This window comes from Brassica oleracea, chromosome C1 (genome assembly GCF_000695525.1).
Source record: "Brassica oleracea var. oleracea cultivar TO1000 chromosome C1, BOL, whole genome shotgun sequence".
NCBI lineage: Eukaryota > Viridiplantae > Streptophyta > Magnoliopsida > Brassicales > Brassicaceae > Brassica > Brassica oleracea.
In genome coordinates, this window is record NC_027748.1 from 2001351 (window position 1) to 2016901 (window position 15551).

A 15551-nucleotide genomic window follows, 5' to 3' on the forward strand; every position below is an offset into this window, starting at 1 on the left:
TGTAAGATCATTTTGGTTGGGTCACATATGTTAAGGAATAAATGTGATATGACCATTAATAAGTTTGGGCATAAAATGTTATGAAATATTATATGTGGATGCCTTATGTGATTTCTAGTTTAGTGAAGGGTTGAACAAGAAATTACTTCTACATCATGGGTTATGGTCCCCAATGCAACCTAACTTGACATTAAGTGAAAAACTCCATATCCCATCAATGGAGAGCTAAGGTCAACAAGGGGTTTGTATTGGAAGATCCATTCTCTTGCCATAGATCATTGAGTCATGGATTCACAAGGTATGTTTTCCCCTTTGTCTATTCAAATAGAGAATTATATGGTTATGAGATTCAAATTGATGAATCATAAAGAAATAAAATTAACACTCCAAGCCATGCAATATTATGAGTTAATTCTCACAAATGTTAGTTTAGAATATGTTTATCAATAATGAAAAATTAATTCGAAACAAACCTATAGAAACAACGGCTATTAGGAAATAAACCTAAGAACTACATCAATAGTGCAACATCTTAAATCTAGTTAAAGAGTTTGAAGTCTGACGGACTGGGTGTTTCATGTGAAATGAACATGGGCTCCGATTGGTAACCATCGCTTAATCGCGGAATCACAGAAATAATAGTTAAGCTGCGGAAAAAATTAATTAAGTGGCGGAAAATTTTAAAATTTGTGGAATGGTGGAATATATATATTAAACTAATGATTATAAATCTGAAAACAAGTAAAATGTATTAAAAATATTTTAGTTTTTATTATAAATATCTAGTTTATCTTTCAATATGTTTTAACAATAGATTAACATTTTATAATATAAAAGTTATAATAAATTTGTATTTACAACATAACTATTCATCATTAAAAAATTATTAGTATGTATTTTAAATTATAAGATAGTATTAACATATAATTGAATAATATAAAAGTGTTAATTTTGTAAACTTTTCCACTATAATCTACTAAAACTCACTTTTCTACTTAATAAACTTTTTCTTTATAATTTTGTCAGCAAAAACGTAGATTTGCGTTTTTGCGTTTTTTTCAATTCCGCAACATATTCTTGATTGATAAAATATTTACGGAATCGCGTTTCATATACCATTCCGCTATCCCGCATAGTTACCAATCAAAGCCATGGTTCACATGACATCTGCATCTTATTTAACTATACCTGTGAACCATGTCTTTCTTGGGAATGAAAAGATATGTTAACCTTTTGACTAACCATGCAAACTATGTAGTGATTCAAGATTTTGAACTATTTGAAGTGTTGAATAACTAGATGCATCCTCTTTTAACTTGCTTGTGGTTATGTTGTAATCGTGTGATGTTTCTCTCTCAATTCTTTCTCTTTTCTCTCCTAAAATGCTAGTACTAGACATGATGAGCACTGGAAAATATCTTAACTAATAAACATGGTTCATTTTCCCCTCATTCTACGGAATTTAAGCTGCAATGATGAACGATGAACTGCTAGATGTAGACAGAAGAATCATTTTTTTTTATTAGTAGACAGAAGAATCATATATATACTCGATTCTTCTGTTCTTATATTTGTGTGGCGTGTGTTGTTCTTTCCATACATAAAGTTTTGTTCTATATATCAAAAAAGTCTGGAGCCATAAATACTCAAAAACCAATTTGGATACGTATTTTTCTATGTTCAAAATACATCAACCGTCACGGTCAAAATATATGAACTTTAACAACGACGTCTAACAAATACAGATATTTGCTTTGAGGAAGCCAATAGTTGTAGTCACATAGTAGCATGTTTTGTTTTGTTGATCTAGATTTGTAAATCACAAATACAAGTCCTGATTTGTGTTAATAAGAACGTCGAGTGGAGTTAAAATGATGCCATTATATACCTTAGTAAAATCATCATTAGTTTCTTTTTCTTTACTGTATAACGAGTTTGAATGCTTTTGGAAAACGAATATACGAATCATCAATCTAATTTTTTCTTCCCTTTCAACTTTGTAAGAAAAATATAGTAATTAAGGTTAAAATGTTCATCTTGTTGTAACAGACTCACACTATTAGCTAAAGTTTAAGTGTCTCATTCTGTCTGGACAATATTCTCCATAATTGAGTTTTTCCTTTTTTTCTTTCTTTCTTGGATTAATTATGAAAAGTTGAAATGATTCGAAGATGCTTTTCGGATATGTAAACAAACTAAACTTTACTCTTACCAATAGCTTTATTTTCATAACATGAGATATTTTTCTATAATTTCTCATATGATCCCAAATAAATTAAATATTTCGAAAACCAATCCAATCTTTCTTTCATATTTACAAAAAGTATCATCAACCTTATGTCGACCAGATAAAACTCATTCGTTCTACAAAGTACAATTGGTGGAAGTAATTTAACCTTTTCACATTTGTACTCCACGAGTCCCTGACAAGATGGTGTGATAAAGAAGAGCTTGTCGAAAAATGTGAAAATATTTAACGGTGAGAATGAACGATGTAGAAACTCGTGGCCCCAAATCGACTTTTAATAAGATTATATTTTTGACTTTTTTTTAGTGTTTTAATCCTCTGAAAGATTCTTCTGTATGCAAACACGAGAGAGAGAGAGAGGAAAGAAGAGAGCACACATACGTGGTTCGACAAGACAGGAGCTAAGCGGCAGCTGTCGCTAATCCCATAGGCTCTGTTCACAGTCCTTTCGTATCTTAAAGTAATATATTTTTTTAATTAATCTTAATTTAACCAAAATGGAAAAGAAAAAGAATGCTTTTTTTTTTTTATTGCGTAGTGACGCCATTGAAGCGGCTCATCAGTGATATGATAGTGTTGGCTTATTCTTATTTCTTACCTCCAGAGTGCAACTTGCAAACCCTAGTTTCCATCTCTCTCCCTCTCTATATATCATTACTCTCTGGCGCTTGCTTCAGATTCTCTCTTCCTTTTTATTCTTCTCTTTGATTGTGACACACCTCTGTCTCTCCAAGTACTTCTTAGGTTCTGTTCTTTTGACGTCACTTTGTTTCTTTTCAGTTCGGTTGTTATGTTCTTAGGTCATGCTTTTTTGGTTTATCTCATCTTTTGCTCATAAGGGTTTGTTTAATTTTTCGACTTTCAGGTGGGTTTTGATTCTGTTTTGCAAAATTCACTTCAGATTTATTGAGAAGAGATAAAATAAAAAATTATGAGTGGAGCTGTGCTTGTTGCTGTTGCTGCTGCTATTGGCAACTTGTTACAAGGATGGGACAACGCAACTATTGCAGGTGATTAATTTGATTGTCATGATTCTAAACCCTTAACTATGTGTATAAATGGTTAGGATCAGAACCAAAGTAAAGATTTTGATGGTTAATTGATACAGTTTATGTTTGAACAAAAAAAAAAAAAAATTGATACAGTTATTTGATTGTGTGATCTTTGGGGTCTACGCAGGAGCTGTGTTGTACATAAAGAAGGAGTTTCATCTAGAGAGTAACCCATCAATGGAAGGCTTGATTGTGGCCATGTCACTTATTGGTGCTACTCTGATCACAACATGGTCTGGAGGAGTAGCTGATTGGCTTGGTCGCCGTCCCATGCTCATACTCTCATCAGTTCTATACTTCGTTGGTTCTCTAGTGATGCTTTGGTCTCCAAATGTTTATGTGCTGCTTTTCGGAAGGTTGCTAGATGGGTTTGGGGTCGGACTTGTGGTCACGCTTGTTCCTATCTATATATCTGAAACTGCGCCTCCCGAGATAAGAGGACTGTTGAATACGCTTCCGCAGTTCGCTGGCTCTGGAGGGATGTTCTTGTCTTACTGTATGGTTTTCGGAATGTCTTTGATGCCATCTCCTAGCTGGAGGTTGATGCTTGGTGTCCTTTTTGTGCCTTCGCTTGTGTTTTTCTTCCTCACAATCTTCTTCTTGCCTGAGTCTCCGAGGTGGCTAGTGAGTAAAGGTCGAATGCTTGAAGCGAAGAGGGTTCTTCAGAGGCTACGTGGTCGAGAAGATGTGTCCGGTTAGTCTTTAAATCATTCTCAGTCTAATTTTTACATCAATTAAGATATATATTTTCTTAAACATATTACAAATTATTAGAAATATTACAGACGATTCTATAAAATGATTTTTTAGTCTCTTTAATGTTTTTTTATGTGGTAATGCATATAGGTGAGATGGCTTTGTTGGTCGAGGGACTTGGGATTGGAGGTGAAACAACCATAGAGGAATATATAATCGGTCCTGCGGATGACGTTGCTGATGATCTTGACATAGCTGTGGATAAGGATCAGATTAAGCTGTACGGTGCGGAAGAAGGGCTGAGTTGGGTTGCTAGGCCAGTCAAAGGAGGAAGCACTGTGAGTGTTCTGTCTCGCCTCGGAAGTACAATGAGCAGGAGGCAAGGCTCCTTGGTCGATCCACTTGTCACACTCTTTGGGAGCGTTCACGAGAAGATGCCGGAGACTGGAAGCATGAGGAGTGCCTTGTTCCCACATTTTGGGAGTATGTTCAGCGTAGGAGGGAATCAACCGAGGAATGAGGAATGGGATGAAGAGAATCTTGTCGGAGAAGGTGAGGACTATCCAACAGACCGTGGAGAAGATTCTGATGATGATCTACATTCTCCGTTGATCTCACGTCAGACAACAAGCATGGAGAAAGACATGCACTCAGGTCAGGGACCTCTTTCTACCTTCAGACATGGGAGCCAAGTGCAGGGAGCTCACGGGGAAGGAGGAGGAGCGGGGAGTATGGGGATTGGAGGTGGATGGCAAGTGGCGTGGAAATGGACTGAAAGAGAAGATGAGTCAGGACAGAAAGAAGGTGGGTTTAAGAGGATTTACTTGCATCAAGAAGGCTTCCCTGGATCTCGACGTGGCTCCATTGTTTCATTGCCTGGAGGAGGTGAAGGAACCGGTGAGGCAGAGTTTGTACAAGCGTCTGCTTTGGTTAGCCAACCGGCTCTTTACTCCAAAGACCTTCTCAGGGAACATACGATTGGTCCTGCCATGGTTCATCCATCCGAAACAGTTAAAGGGTCACTCTGGCATGATCTTCAGGATCCTGGAGTCAAACGTGCTCTATTCGTAGGAGTTGGTCTACAGATACTTCAACAGGTAATCAAATTTTGGAGACATCTAGGCCTGAAATTTTGAACCGAACTAACCAAAATAACCAAATTTAACCGAATTTATCTGGAATTTTAATAAAATTAAACCGAAATCTAACCAATTAATACTTTGGTAGAATTTTGAAAAACCGAACTAACCAAATACCGAACTGAATTTTATCTCGGGTAATTCTGTAAGATTTATGTTAAACTAAACTAACCGAAAACCAAACTACCCGAACTGAATAATCCGAACTAACCGAACCCGCAGGCCTAGAGACATCAATATCAGCATATATGTTTTTTTTTCGGTTTAAGATAAATATATATTTGTCTGACTCCTCTTGGAACTGCAGTTCTCAGGCATCAATGGAGTTCTTTATTACACACCTCAAATCCTAGAGCAGGCAGGTGTTGGGATTCTACTATCAAACTTGGGGATTAGTTCTTCCTCATCATCTCTACTTATAAGTGCATTGACAACCTTTGTGATGTTACCTGCAATAGCTGTTGCAATGAGGCTCATGGATCTCTCTGGTCGAAGGTGATTAAAAAAAAAAACATAAATACTTCCTGTGTTATTTGTTTGATTCATGAAGCTAAATGAAACAATGATGTGTACTTTTGCAGGACGTTACTGCTCACTACGATTCCAATCTTGATAGCATCTCTAATAGTCTTAGTAATCTCGAATCTAGTCCACATGAACAGCATTGTCCACGCGGTCTTATCAACAGTAAGCGTTGTTCTCTACTTCTGTTTCTTCGTGATGGGTTTCGGTCCTACTCCAAACATCCTCTGCTCAGAGATCTTCCCAACTCGAGTACGTGGAATCTGCATAGCCATTTGTGCTCTCACGTTCTGGATATGTGACATTATCGTCACTTACAGTCTCCCTGTACTGCTTAAATCCATTGGACTTGCTGGTGTGTTTGGAATGTATGCAGTCGTCTGTTGCATCTCGTGGGCCTTTGTGTACCTTAAAGTCCCTGAAACTAAAGGGATGCCGCTTGAAGTCATCACTGAGTTCTTCTCTCTTGGAGCTAGACAAGCTGAAGCTGAAAAAAACAACTGAGAAACAAAAAGACAGGAGTTCAAAGTTTGTAATGTTACCATGTTGGTGTGGATTTGTTGTTGTGTTTCTACTTTGTGCAGTAATAATCACCTCTCTCTGTTTCTTCTCCCTCTGGTGGAGAGAAAAAAAGTTTCAGACTTTCTAGTACAAATCTCTTCTTTTTTGGAACACAATTTACTTTCAGTACAAATCTCTTTACATTTACTCAATGTCCAACAAATAGCAGCTAGTCAGTAGTTAGATGTTTTATATGAGATTATTGATTAAACGGGTTTTAGACCGATTTTTTAAATATCTAGATAAAAATCGGTCTAAAAATTTTGTTTAGGTCCAAATTGTCATTCACACGTGCCTACACTGATTTTTAGAACACTATACTTACCATTTGCAGAATCCATAAATTAAGAACAATTTCCTCAAAGATAAACTAAAAAATAAAACTGGAAAGATAAAGGGAGATGTAAAGTTTTTCTTCTGTAAGATTATACAATACAGCTTAAGCTTTGTCTTGCAACTTCATGTTATGCATTGCCATTAATATATATACTTTATGGTTATGCACTAATATATACATATGGTGTTAAAAATGTTCCATATACTTTTGTCAAAATCCCCTGTCCTTACTACTAAACGTATGAGGTATGTTGTCTGCATATTTCTTCACTGCAACATCTTTGATCCCTGTGGACTTGAGTGATGATTAAGATCTGTGACATTGGTCAAGAAGACTTTAATGAAAGATCATCGTTCCGTTTACGTTTCAACCTTCTGTTGGACTCGGCTTCCTTTTCATCGAAATAAGCTAGAAAAGTCTGCAGTGTTTTAGAACGTGACCCTTCTGGTGAAGGAACTGTAGCTTCTTCTTCCTCAGGCTTCTTGTGGTGGTTACAAAAGTCACGGACTATCATGAAGAAGTAGATAAAGAGGGCGATGAAACAAGCAATCCCACACAGGAGGAATAGTCCCCAGAAGCTACGGAGCTTAAGCTGTTCTGGATCATCATCTGACTGCGAACCGTTCAGGTTACTGCAGTTGGACTTTGAAAGCCACTTGTCATGTATCTTCTGAAGCTTCCCTGTTTCCGATAGACCTAAGATGGCCGTTGACATGTCAACTGCTAACGGAGAGTCTCTTGGGAATGCCTTCAAACAAAATAAAGATGATCAAGAATACTGTTTAAACAAACAAGCAGAAGAGACATAAGGATACTTACAAACCCCCAGCCGCTTCTTGTGAACTCTTGGCCTCTAATGGCAAACCCACAGAACTCTGAGAGGAAGAGGTCAACGTAAGGGCGTTCATCCACTATCGCAGCGACAGTCCCGTTCTGAAGAGCTGTAGCGTATTCTTTTGGAGAGCCTAGTGCCACTAGTCTTGATCTGGCGATGTTTAGCTCATCAATCATGTAGTTTTCGGCATAAGAACCTACCTGAAACCCAACGCGTCCGCTGCTTCTTATGAGTGTGTCTACCCCTTTGATCGGTGAGTTGAGCTGTTGAACTGTGAGAATGGATGTGAGACTAGCTGTGTAGCTTGAGGTGATGATCAGAACCACAAAAAGCCAGATGAGCAACACGATACGGCCTAGTGTGCTCACTGTATTCTCTCCTGCAAGTTTGAATTCATACAAGATGTAGAAAAAATCTGTACATGGACTCTAATAGCTAGCTGCAGTTTCAGAAGCATTGGGAGTGTGGTTTCAGTTTGGTTCTGGTTTTTTCGGTTTAAAAAATTTAAATACCGTTCGGTTTTTTACAAAATTCGGCAGGTTCTGTTAAGATAGCAAAATTGGGAATTTTCTAATATCCGAAAAAATTGGGTCCTTGGTTCTCGTATTCAGTTAATTTCGGATAATACAGTAAAAACGTTGGATAATTTGGGTCCTTTAGGTTAAATATCAGGCAATTCTGGCTGTTCATATAAAAATATCAGGTAATTCGGATAATTTAAATATATCAGGTCTCGGTTCGATTTCGGTTTCGGTTTCCGAGATATGGGATCCGTCCGGATATTTATGAAATTTGGTTTATGGTTCGGTGCTTCGGTTTTGGATAAACTGCCCTAAGAGTTTCAGTATGAACTTACTGTGGGAGAAAAACATCGTTGAGAAGCTGAACCTGCATTGAAAACAAAATAGAGCTTGTGAGGTCTTTAGGTATGCTATAGTGCAGCTTCAGTGATTGTATACTAACCAGAGTATAGTAACAATTTGTCTCCTTGGAGGTCCACGAAACTCATCGTTGATTCTATGTTCAAGAATCCATATCACTGATCCAACGATGAGGAAAAAAGCTGCTGTAACAGCCCACATTGGAGGAGTAAAAGGGCGTAAGAACGCCCAAGGAGTATCATTTAGCTTTGTAACAGGAGCAACCACCACAAGCCCTGATTCTATGTATGGCTGAGTGAAATCCACAATCCTTGTTCTCTTTGTAACAATCGCTATGTCTCCCACCACAGCATCAAACACCTGAAACCAAAAACAATGAAAAGAACTCAACATTGTCACAAGCCAAGTCTTTGTTTATGATCTATTTATCTTTTTTTTTTTTTAATACCCCGGCTCAAAACCACAGTATGTAATATTAGTTTCATCCCAGTCATTCGAACTGGGGATCTCTGATGCAATAGCTATGGTCTTTTCTAGTTGAGCTAACGACCTATACTTTAAACTCACCCCTTTAGTGAGATTGTTGACAAGATCATTGTAGTTTGGGTTCTTGAGACCGTCTCCAAAAAGGACAAACTCATGAGGAACCGGATAAGAAAGCAGTTTTACCGCAGCTTCAAAGACATTAATGGAGTACCCATCTATCTGGTTGCTTCCGTTGACCCTAGACACAAAGTCCTTAAAGCTCGCTCTATTAGGCACACCGATGCGCAGCCTCCTCCCGTTGTTAGGAAACACCCATCCACGCGGCGTAACAGAACCTCCACCAGGCCAGGTCACATTCTTCAGATGCTGGTTTGAGCTCGAACGGTTCGAAGGCTTGCTGAACAGCAGCTCGGGAGGTATAACAGAGAGCCCAGAGTGGTTCGACCAGTACCCTATCTGCCTCAGCCCGTCGCCGACCACGTTTATAATGTCGTACGCAGGCTGAATCATCGATCTGTCGGGGAGAAACTGTACCCGACCTGTAACACCCGACATCTTCGTCTCCACTATATAATCAAGAAACTGTTGTCCTTGATCAAACATGCTCAACGCAGCTAGATTCAGCGTCCCTCCCTTCAAGTGGTTTAGCCTCGAGTCGCTAGAGAAGGAGATGTTCGCTCCGCTGTCAAGAAGACTCTTGACAGCTCTAGCGATGATCCACACCGTGTCATACGCATAGAGTCCATAAACATTTAACCCAACAGTCCCATTGCTCAGCTTCTTCCACCTCGCCGCGAAGTCTCTCTTCTTTCTCGACTCAGGAGTGTGGATGCGAAGCGTCAGCACTCCCGTAAGAGACTTAGCCACCTTGGGAAGAGACAGAGGGTTAGCCGAATCCAACAGAGAAGTCATCCAAGTGGTAGCTATCCACACATACCCTCTCCCCATCATCCCAAGCCTCTTGGCCTCCTTAAAAATCATCCTACCAGTTTTAGGAAACGTGTTGACAATAATCACGCGTGACTCCATCCCCTGAATCTTAACCAGCTCATCGACGATCTCGCGTGGACTCTCGATAACCACGTCAAGAGGAAGCACGGCCTTGTAAGAGATCTTGCATCGTCTCCCTTCGAGCTCGTCTCCTAAGGATGTTACACCGTTCCTGCTGTTGTCGTCGTCGTTGTACAACGCAATGACATCAGACCAGCCGTAGTAGGTGATCATCTCCGCGACGGCCCGCATCAGGAAGAGGTCGCTGGGGGCTGTCTGGACGAAGAAAGGGAACTGGAGAGGGGAGAGACTTGGGTCTAACGCTGTGAATGAGCACATGGGGACGTGGAGCTCGTTGCCTAGGTAAGAGAGTACGTGAGCCATGATTGATGTCTGTGGACCGATGATAGCTACAGAATCAGTCTCCATGAATTGCAATGCTGTGAATATATATTAAAAAAAAAAACAATTCAGTTTAGTTTTAAAAAAAACAAGAATCAGTTACTAACTTAACTTTTTTTTCTCTCAACCTTTCATGATGCTGAGGAAGCCGTTGCGCTTGGCGTCATACATTAGTATACGCAGTTTAGATCCATTAAGGAAGGTGGGATCGGAGTTTACGTCATCCTCTGCAGCTTTCATGGCGATATCTGCGACTTGACCGTATAAAGTGCTTAGACTGAAGATTGCTCCAACGTTAATATCGTGTGGCCTTGAAGAAGCTCCCTCTGAAAGTAGTCCATCACCACTAAGAACAATGAAGCTGCTCAACAGAGCCAAAACCCAAAACATTGCTTTTGGCTCTTAATCAGTTCCTGAAACACCAAAGTTTAATTAATAAAAAAAACAACAATTAGAGACAACTCCCAAAATACTTGGAATTACTATAAAAAGGTAGAAACTAGAAACTTGTAATGAAGAAAAGATAAGGCAAAGAAAGTAGCTTTCACACCGGAAGTGAAAAAAGAAGTGTCACGAGGACTAAGCCCTTACCTCAAACATATAAGGGAAGACAAACGCTTGGCAAGGAACTAGTGGCAGAGAGATGCCAAACCCCAAACCAAAACCATCCTTTAAAAAAAAAAGGAAAGATTCGTCAGGGACAGCCAAAAAATCTAGCTGGAAGAAAGGAATGAGAAACAGGGGAAGAACGAGTGGGTATGCTTGAAGAAGACTTGGGGTAAAGTTGCAAACTTTCTAGTGGGATTTTATTACTTTCTTATTTTTCAAGATAAAAGGGTAAGGATTTGATTACTTAACAGTTCATGTAATGGGAACAGTTACAGGCCGAGAAAAAAGGTTAAGAGGAAGGATATTTATTACATGGACAGGTAGACTAATCAACAGATAATTCGACAGCATTAGCCATTTTTTCAAAAATCTAAAACATTATGCTTTTGTTCTGTTTTGCAAGTTGACGAAGTGACCCTTTCTGTCCCCTAGCCAAAGAAAAGGAGGAGAAAGAAGATGATGACAATGTTAAAGAGTTAGTATTTATTGTTTAATTAAAGAAACATATTATTACACTAGGCTTTTCCTACTATTATAGTAGTCTTTTTGTTAAATCATTAACCAATACTATATAAATAAACTTTTTTCGGCGTTTTTATCAAATCTATATTATGGATTCGGTTAAAAAGCCATCATCCAATTACTCTTTCTCAAACTATATTTACTCTATTTTAAAATTAAACCATGATCCCATGCAGTGACGTTTTTATTTGGCTCATTTTGTTTGTTTTCCGTAAAGTGATGTGTTATTCTAATTGATACTACAATTGATAAGTTGTTGAAATCATAAGGTCTGAGTATTTCGGGTATATATATTAGTTAAGAGGATTTTTCCACATTTAAAAAATCTTTCAACTGTTTCACATAGGTAGCTCCAAACATGTTTTACTTATTGGACTATTCTTTTCATTTGTCATTTATATACCCACCCACCCAAACCGAAATTTAATGCTTTTCAGATGCTGGTCCAATAGGCAAAACTTTAAACCTTGCTACACGTTATGAGGGAGAGACAAGTTTGCATCAAAACAAACGAGTTACGTTCTCTTATTATTCGAGAACGCGTGGCCACGCACGCACGCACGATGAAGTATACAAAAGGAAAAAGAAATCTGAAATAATTAACCTTACACGGGGAATCCCTTGATTGATGTAGAGATTTGGTCCAAACTCCAAATTCAAAGTCATGATAAAAATCAGAAAACCAGAATATGATTTGAAGGAGATGAGCGAAGGTTGTGTAAGAGAATGATTGTGGGAAGATAGAACGAAAGTTGTTCGGTTACCTTGGAAGATGATGATGTCATTTAATGGGAGTGAGTGGGAGGAGTGGTGAAAATCACGTTAATGCAGCCATTACAGAGGAGTCGGCGGTGTCGTAATCTGAAGGGAGACGAGCTCTGCTTTGTATTTCCAGTATCCAAAAGGTTGAATTTTATAAACATATGGACTCGCATGAAAATTAGAACAAATGCCCAATAACTTGCTAATATATTACATCTGGCCCATTCAGACAAAACGTGAGATGATTAAAAAATGAGAGTACAGGTGTCGCAAAATGCCCCATTCAAAACGATGAGGTTGAGGGCTAAGGTGAGAGAAAACCCTGTTTTATTAATATAGATAGATTATATCTCATATTTAGTTTTTGTGTCTACTATTTCTTTTGATTGGTTGCATTTTATATATCTTATCTTTCTTATATATTATTATTAAGCATTTTTTTCCAATTCTCTTCTACAATTACAGTTTTAACAAATAAATTTAAAGTCACGAAAGTGAACCACTACCATCCATATATATTCTATTAAGTTAATATTTTTTTTAGTAAATCAAGCTAGTTATAGAATTTTGATCTAGATGCATTTTAATATAAAACTACTTTATAGCTATTATGTATACAATTCGGTATAGTAATAATCATTTAACATATAAGTTATAACACTTTCGCAGAATCCGGAGTTCCTTCGTATGCTTAGCTCCCCAGAGACAATGCAGGTCTGTTCAGCCTCCTCACATTGTGCCTCTACTGTGTTTATTATGCATATGGTCTTCTTCACAAAAGTTTTTTTTTTGGTATTTTAAGTTATTTCAATGTGATGAAGCTTCTCCAGCCTAATGTTTGTGGATTTGTTTTTGTCCGTAGCAAATGATGAGTCTGCAGCAATCACTTTTATCTGGAAATAGGAGTACTACCACAGGTACTCTTGGAATTAAAAATATTAATCGTTACATCCACAATTCAAAGGCCTTATCACTTAGAGTGTATTCATTATCGCTTTTATATGCTTTCATGGTGCTACTCACTTCTCTGTCTGTCTTCGCATATTTGTTTTTTTCTGATTATAATGTAATCTACACTTGAGATGGTTTTCTGTTTAAATGTGTTTTGTTTTGTGGTTTCAGTACCTCCTGAGGAGCTATACGCCACACAATTGCTACAGCTAGAGGAAATGGGATTCTTTGACAGAGCAGAGAACATTAGGGCGTTGCGTGCAACCAACGGCAACGTTAACGCTGCTGTAGAAAGACTCTTGGGGAGTATCGGCCAGTGACTTCTCACACAATCTACCTCAAAAAAACTTTTTCTAACTTTCCCTTCCAATGTATAGACACTCTTTGATTAACTTCTCTTTGAAATTGTTATTTGGTCTGGTAATGTCGATTTATTATACTTTTTTTGGTTGGATTTAAAAATAAAATGGAAAGTTAATTTGAACATTGTATATGTTGTGATGATGTTGGGGCTGTAACTGAAACAGCAAAACCGACGGAAATAAGACAAACGTGGGTTGAAAACTGCAAAAAGGGGATAACTCTTTTCCTTACAAAGTAAACCGCTAACTGTCTCCCTGTCTCTCCATAACTTCCACTCCACGTAACCGTCTCCTTCTTTCTACTAAACGCAATCATGTCTCTCACTTCTTACTTTTTCTACGTGATCACAATGATTCACAATCACCTTCCTCCTACTTCCAACGCAATCATCCCTATCTTCCCTAATCCAAATCTCCAACTTGCTTTATCTCCAAGTTACCATGAAAGCCCTAGAAAGAAACGCACCAGAACCGTTGCATCAACCTCTAGTCCTTCACCAAAAAAAACAAAATACACTAAGCCAGACCCAAACACTCCCAAAATCACACGTCCGTGTACCGAATGTGGCAAAACGTTTTGGTCATGGAAAGCTCTCTTTGGTCACATGAGATGTCACCCTGAGCGTCAATGGCGTGGCATCAACCCTCCTCCTAACCACCGTGGCCCCACCCGAACTTTATCATCGTCAAAACATCTAAACCAGAGATTCTCACTTATGTCCGAGGAAGATTATGAAGTCGCTTCGTATCTCCTAATGCTGTCTGAAGCCAAGCCGTTATCTCCAAGTAGTAGTGGTGAGCGGTTCGAGTGTGGAGGATGCAAGAAAGTGTTTGGATCGCATCAGGCTTTGGGAGGACACAGAGCGAATCACAAGAACGTTAAAGGATGTTTCGCGATCACAAACGTAACCGGTGATGATCCAGTAACCGTAACTAGTAACCAAGATCATCATCAGGGGAAGACGGTTACGTTTTCGGAGCGTCATAAGTGTAGTAATATATGTTATCGAGTGTACTCTAATGGTCAGGCTTTAAGAGGTCACATGAGGTACCACTGCTGGGAGAGGGAAAGGGAGACAGTGCTCGTTGGTGCGTTGGATCTGAATGTTCCTGTAACAACACATGATCTCTCTTCTTCGGACACATCAGGATGTTCATTAGATCTTAGGTTAGGACTTTAATTCGTAAATGTTATCTATAGTTATATATATTGGATGTTTGCTTCTAATACATCTAGGATGATGTTGTTGAATGTTGTGTTTTAATTATTTGGATATATAATGTATTTGGGATATTTGTGTATTCTTGTCTACATATGCTTAATAAATAAATATGTTTAATTCTTCATTTGTAATCGTAATATATTTATAACAAAATTGATTTCGCAAAAGCTTAATTCGTATTATTCTTTGCCAAGTTTTGTCGTTTGACGTGATCTCAAACCCACCACGATCTCACTATACGATTAAAATCTTTTCCGCTAAAAAAAACAGCTAGCTTTAACATTATATAATTGAATCTTATAAACTATTACTAGTAATCTGAAGATTCAGATGCATTATAGGTAAGCACGCGGAACTAATTACAACATGCACGAACCCTAATCCGAGACAGTTTTCAATTAATCTTCTCGAAGCTGCTAAACAAGTATTTAATCCGAAGACAGATTTTATAGAGTATTCACGTATATTAAGAAAATATTAAATGTTTACAACTAAATTTATTGTTTATTTCACTATACATTTTCTAATAACTATCAACAAATAGTATTTAATTAATTCAAATATTTTTAATTAATTTTTTTTAAAAGCATACAATTTATCAATATTAACTACTAAAAATACCTTAAAATTCTAAAAAATCTACTCCCTCCGTTTCATAATATAAGTAGTTTTGGCTAAAATCACGAAGATTAAGAAAATTATTATGTTTTTAAAAAGTATTTTATAATAAATAGGTTGGATATAATTTAACCAATAAAAAATAAGTCTATTTAATTTGATTGGTCACACTGTATTCAATAAATGTAAAAGTTACCTAAAAATACGAAAACTACTTACATTTTGAAACAAAAACATTTTCCTAAAACTACTTACAATATGAAACGGAAGAAGTATTATTTTGGAACAAAAAAATAACTTCAGAAAATTCTCCTTCTAGGAACAGAGGAACTATCAAACTAGTGCGACACACAAC

At 37.7% G+C, this 15551-nt stretch overlaps 4 protein-coding genes and 1 long non-coding RNA gene across 6 annotated transcripts; 4 read left to right on the plus strand and 1 right to left on the minus strand.

The window, feature by feature from the left end:
• The first annotated feature begins 2561 nt into the window (after positions 1-2561).
• LOC106308565 (monosaccharide-sensing protein 2) lies at positions 2562-6334 on the plus strand. Of its 2 annotated transcripts, none has more exons than XM_013745727.1 (6): positions 2562-2708; positions 3114-3258; positions 3428-3994; positions 4147-5093; positions 5443-5630; positions 5717-6334. In XM_013745727.1, the coding sequence occupies exons 2-6, from the start codon at positions 3180-3182 to the stop codon at positions 6159-6161; spliced, it is 2226 nt and encodes a 741-aa protein (XP_013601181.1). In that variant the 5' UTR covers positions 2562-2708; positions 3114-3179; the 3' UTR covers positions 6162-6334. The 2 variants fall into 2 exon arrangements, with proteins under 2 accessions (XP_013601181.1, XP_013601175.1); XM_013745721.1 differs by lacking the exon at positions 2562-2708 and adding an exon at positions 2796-2992.
• A 276-nt stretch (positions 6335-6610) lies between these two features.
• On the minus strand, positions 6611-10924 carry LOC106312102 (glutamate receptor 3.2). Its single transcript, XM_013749490.1, has 7 exons — positions 10741-10924; positions 10278-10562; positions 8839-10187; positions 8354-8631; positions 8247-8278; positions 7375-7769; positions 6611-7303 (listed from the first exon to the last, which is right to left on the minus strand). The coding sequence occupies exons 2-7, from the start codon at positions 10537-10539 to the stop codon at positions 6881-6883; spliced, it is 2739 nt and encodes a 912-aa protein (XP_013604944.1). The 5' UTR covers positions 10540-10562; positions 10741-10924; the 3' UTR covers positions 6611-6880.
• Positions 10856-11201, plus strand: LOC106312111. The gene is made up of 3 exons (XR_001264136.1): positions 10856-10927; positions 11028-11078; positions 11162-11201. It is a non-coding gene; the product is annotated as an uncharacterized LOC106312111 (long non-coding RNA).
• Positions 11202-12333: 1132 nt separating this feature from the next.
• Positions 12334-13437, plus strand: LOC106328927 (ubiquitin domain-containing protein DSK2a-like). Its single transcript, XM_013767473.1, has 4 exons — positions 12334-12351; positions 12712-12756; positions 12905-12959; positions 13165-13437. The coding sequence occupies exons 1-4, from the start codon at positions 12334-12336 to the stop codon at positions 13311-13313; spliced, it is 267 nt and encodes an 88-aa protein (XP_013622927.1). The 3' UTR covers positions 13314-13437.
• Positions 13438-13705: 268 nt separating this feature from the next.
• Positions 13706-14536, plus strand: LOC106302040 (zinc finger protein ZAT3-like). The gene has a single exon (XM_013738553.1). It carries the CDS (start codon positions 13706-13708, stop codon positions 14534-14536), a length of 831 nt encoding a protein of 276 aa, XP_013594007.1.
• The last annotated feature ends 1015 nt before the right edge of the window (positions 14537-15551 follow it).

Coding starts and splice junctions, on each gene's coding strand:
- LOC106308565 (XM_013745727.1), top strand. CDS start 3,180: ATGAGTGGAGCTGTGCTTGTTGCTGTTGCTGCTGCTATTGGCAACTTG. Junction 5,094..5,442: donor GTCTACAGATACTTCAACAG/GTAATCAAATTT, acceptor TTGGAACTGCAG/TTCTCAGGCATCAATGGAGT. Junction 5,631..5,716: donor ATGGATCTCTCTGGTCGAAG/GTGATTAAAAAA, acceptor GTACTTTTGCAG/GACGTTACTGCTCACTACGA.
- LOC106312102 (XM_013749490.1), bottom strand. CDS start 10,539: ATGTTTTGGGTTTTGGCTCTGTTGAGCAGCTTCATTGTTCTTAGTGGT. Junction 8,632..8,838: donor TCAACAATCTCACTAAAGGG/GTGAGTTTAAAG, acceptor TTTTGGTTTCAG/GTGTTTGATGCTGTGGTGGG. Junction 7,304..7,374: donor CAAGAAGCGGCTGGGGGTTT/GTAAGTATCCTT, acceptor TTTTGTTTGAAG/GCATTCCCAAGAGACTCTCC.
- LOC106328927 (XM_013767473.1), top strand. Junction 12,757..12,904: donor GCTCCCCAGAGACAATGCAG/GTCTGTTCAGCC, acceptor TTTTGTCCGTAG/CAAATGATGAGTCTGCAGCA. Junction 12,960..13,164: donor AAATAGGAGTACTACCACAG/GTACTCTTGGAA, acceptor TTGTGGTTTCAG/TACCTCCTGAGGAGCTATAC.
- LOC106302040 (XM_013738553.1), top strand. CDS start 13,706: ATGATTCACAATCACCTTCCTCCTACTTCCAACGCAATCATCCCTATC.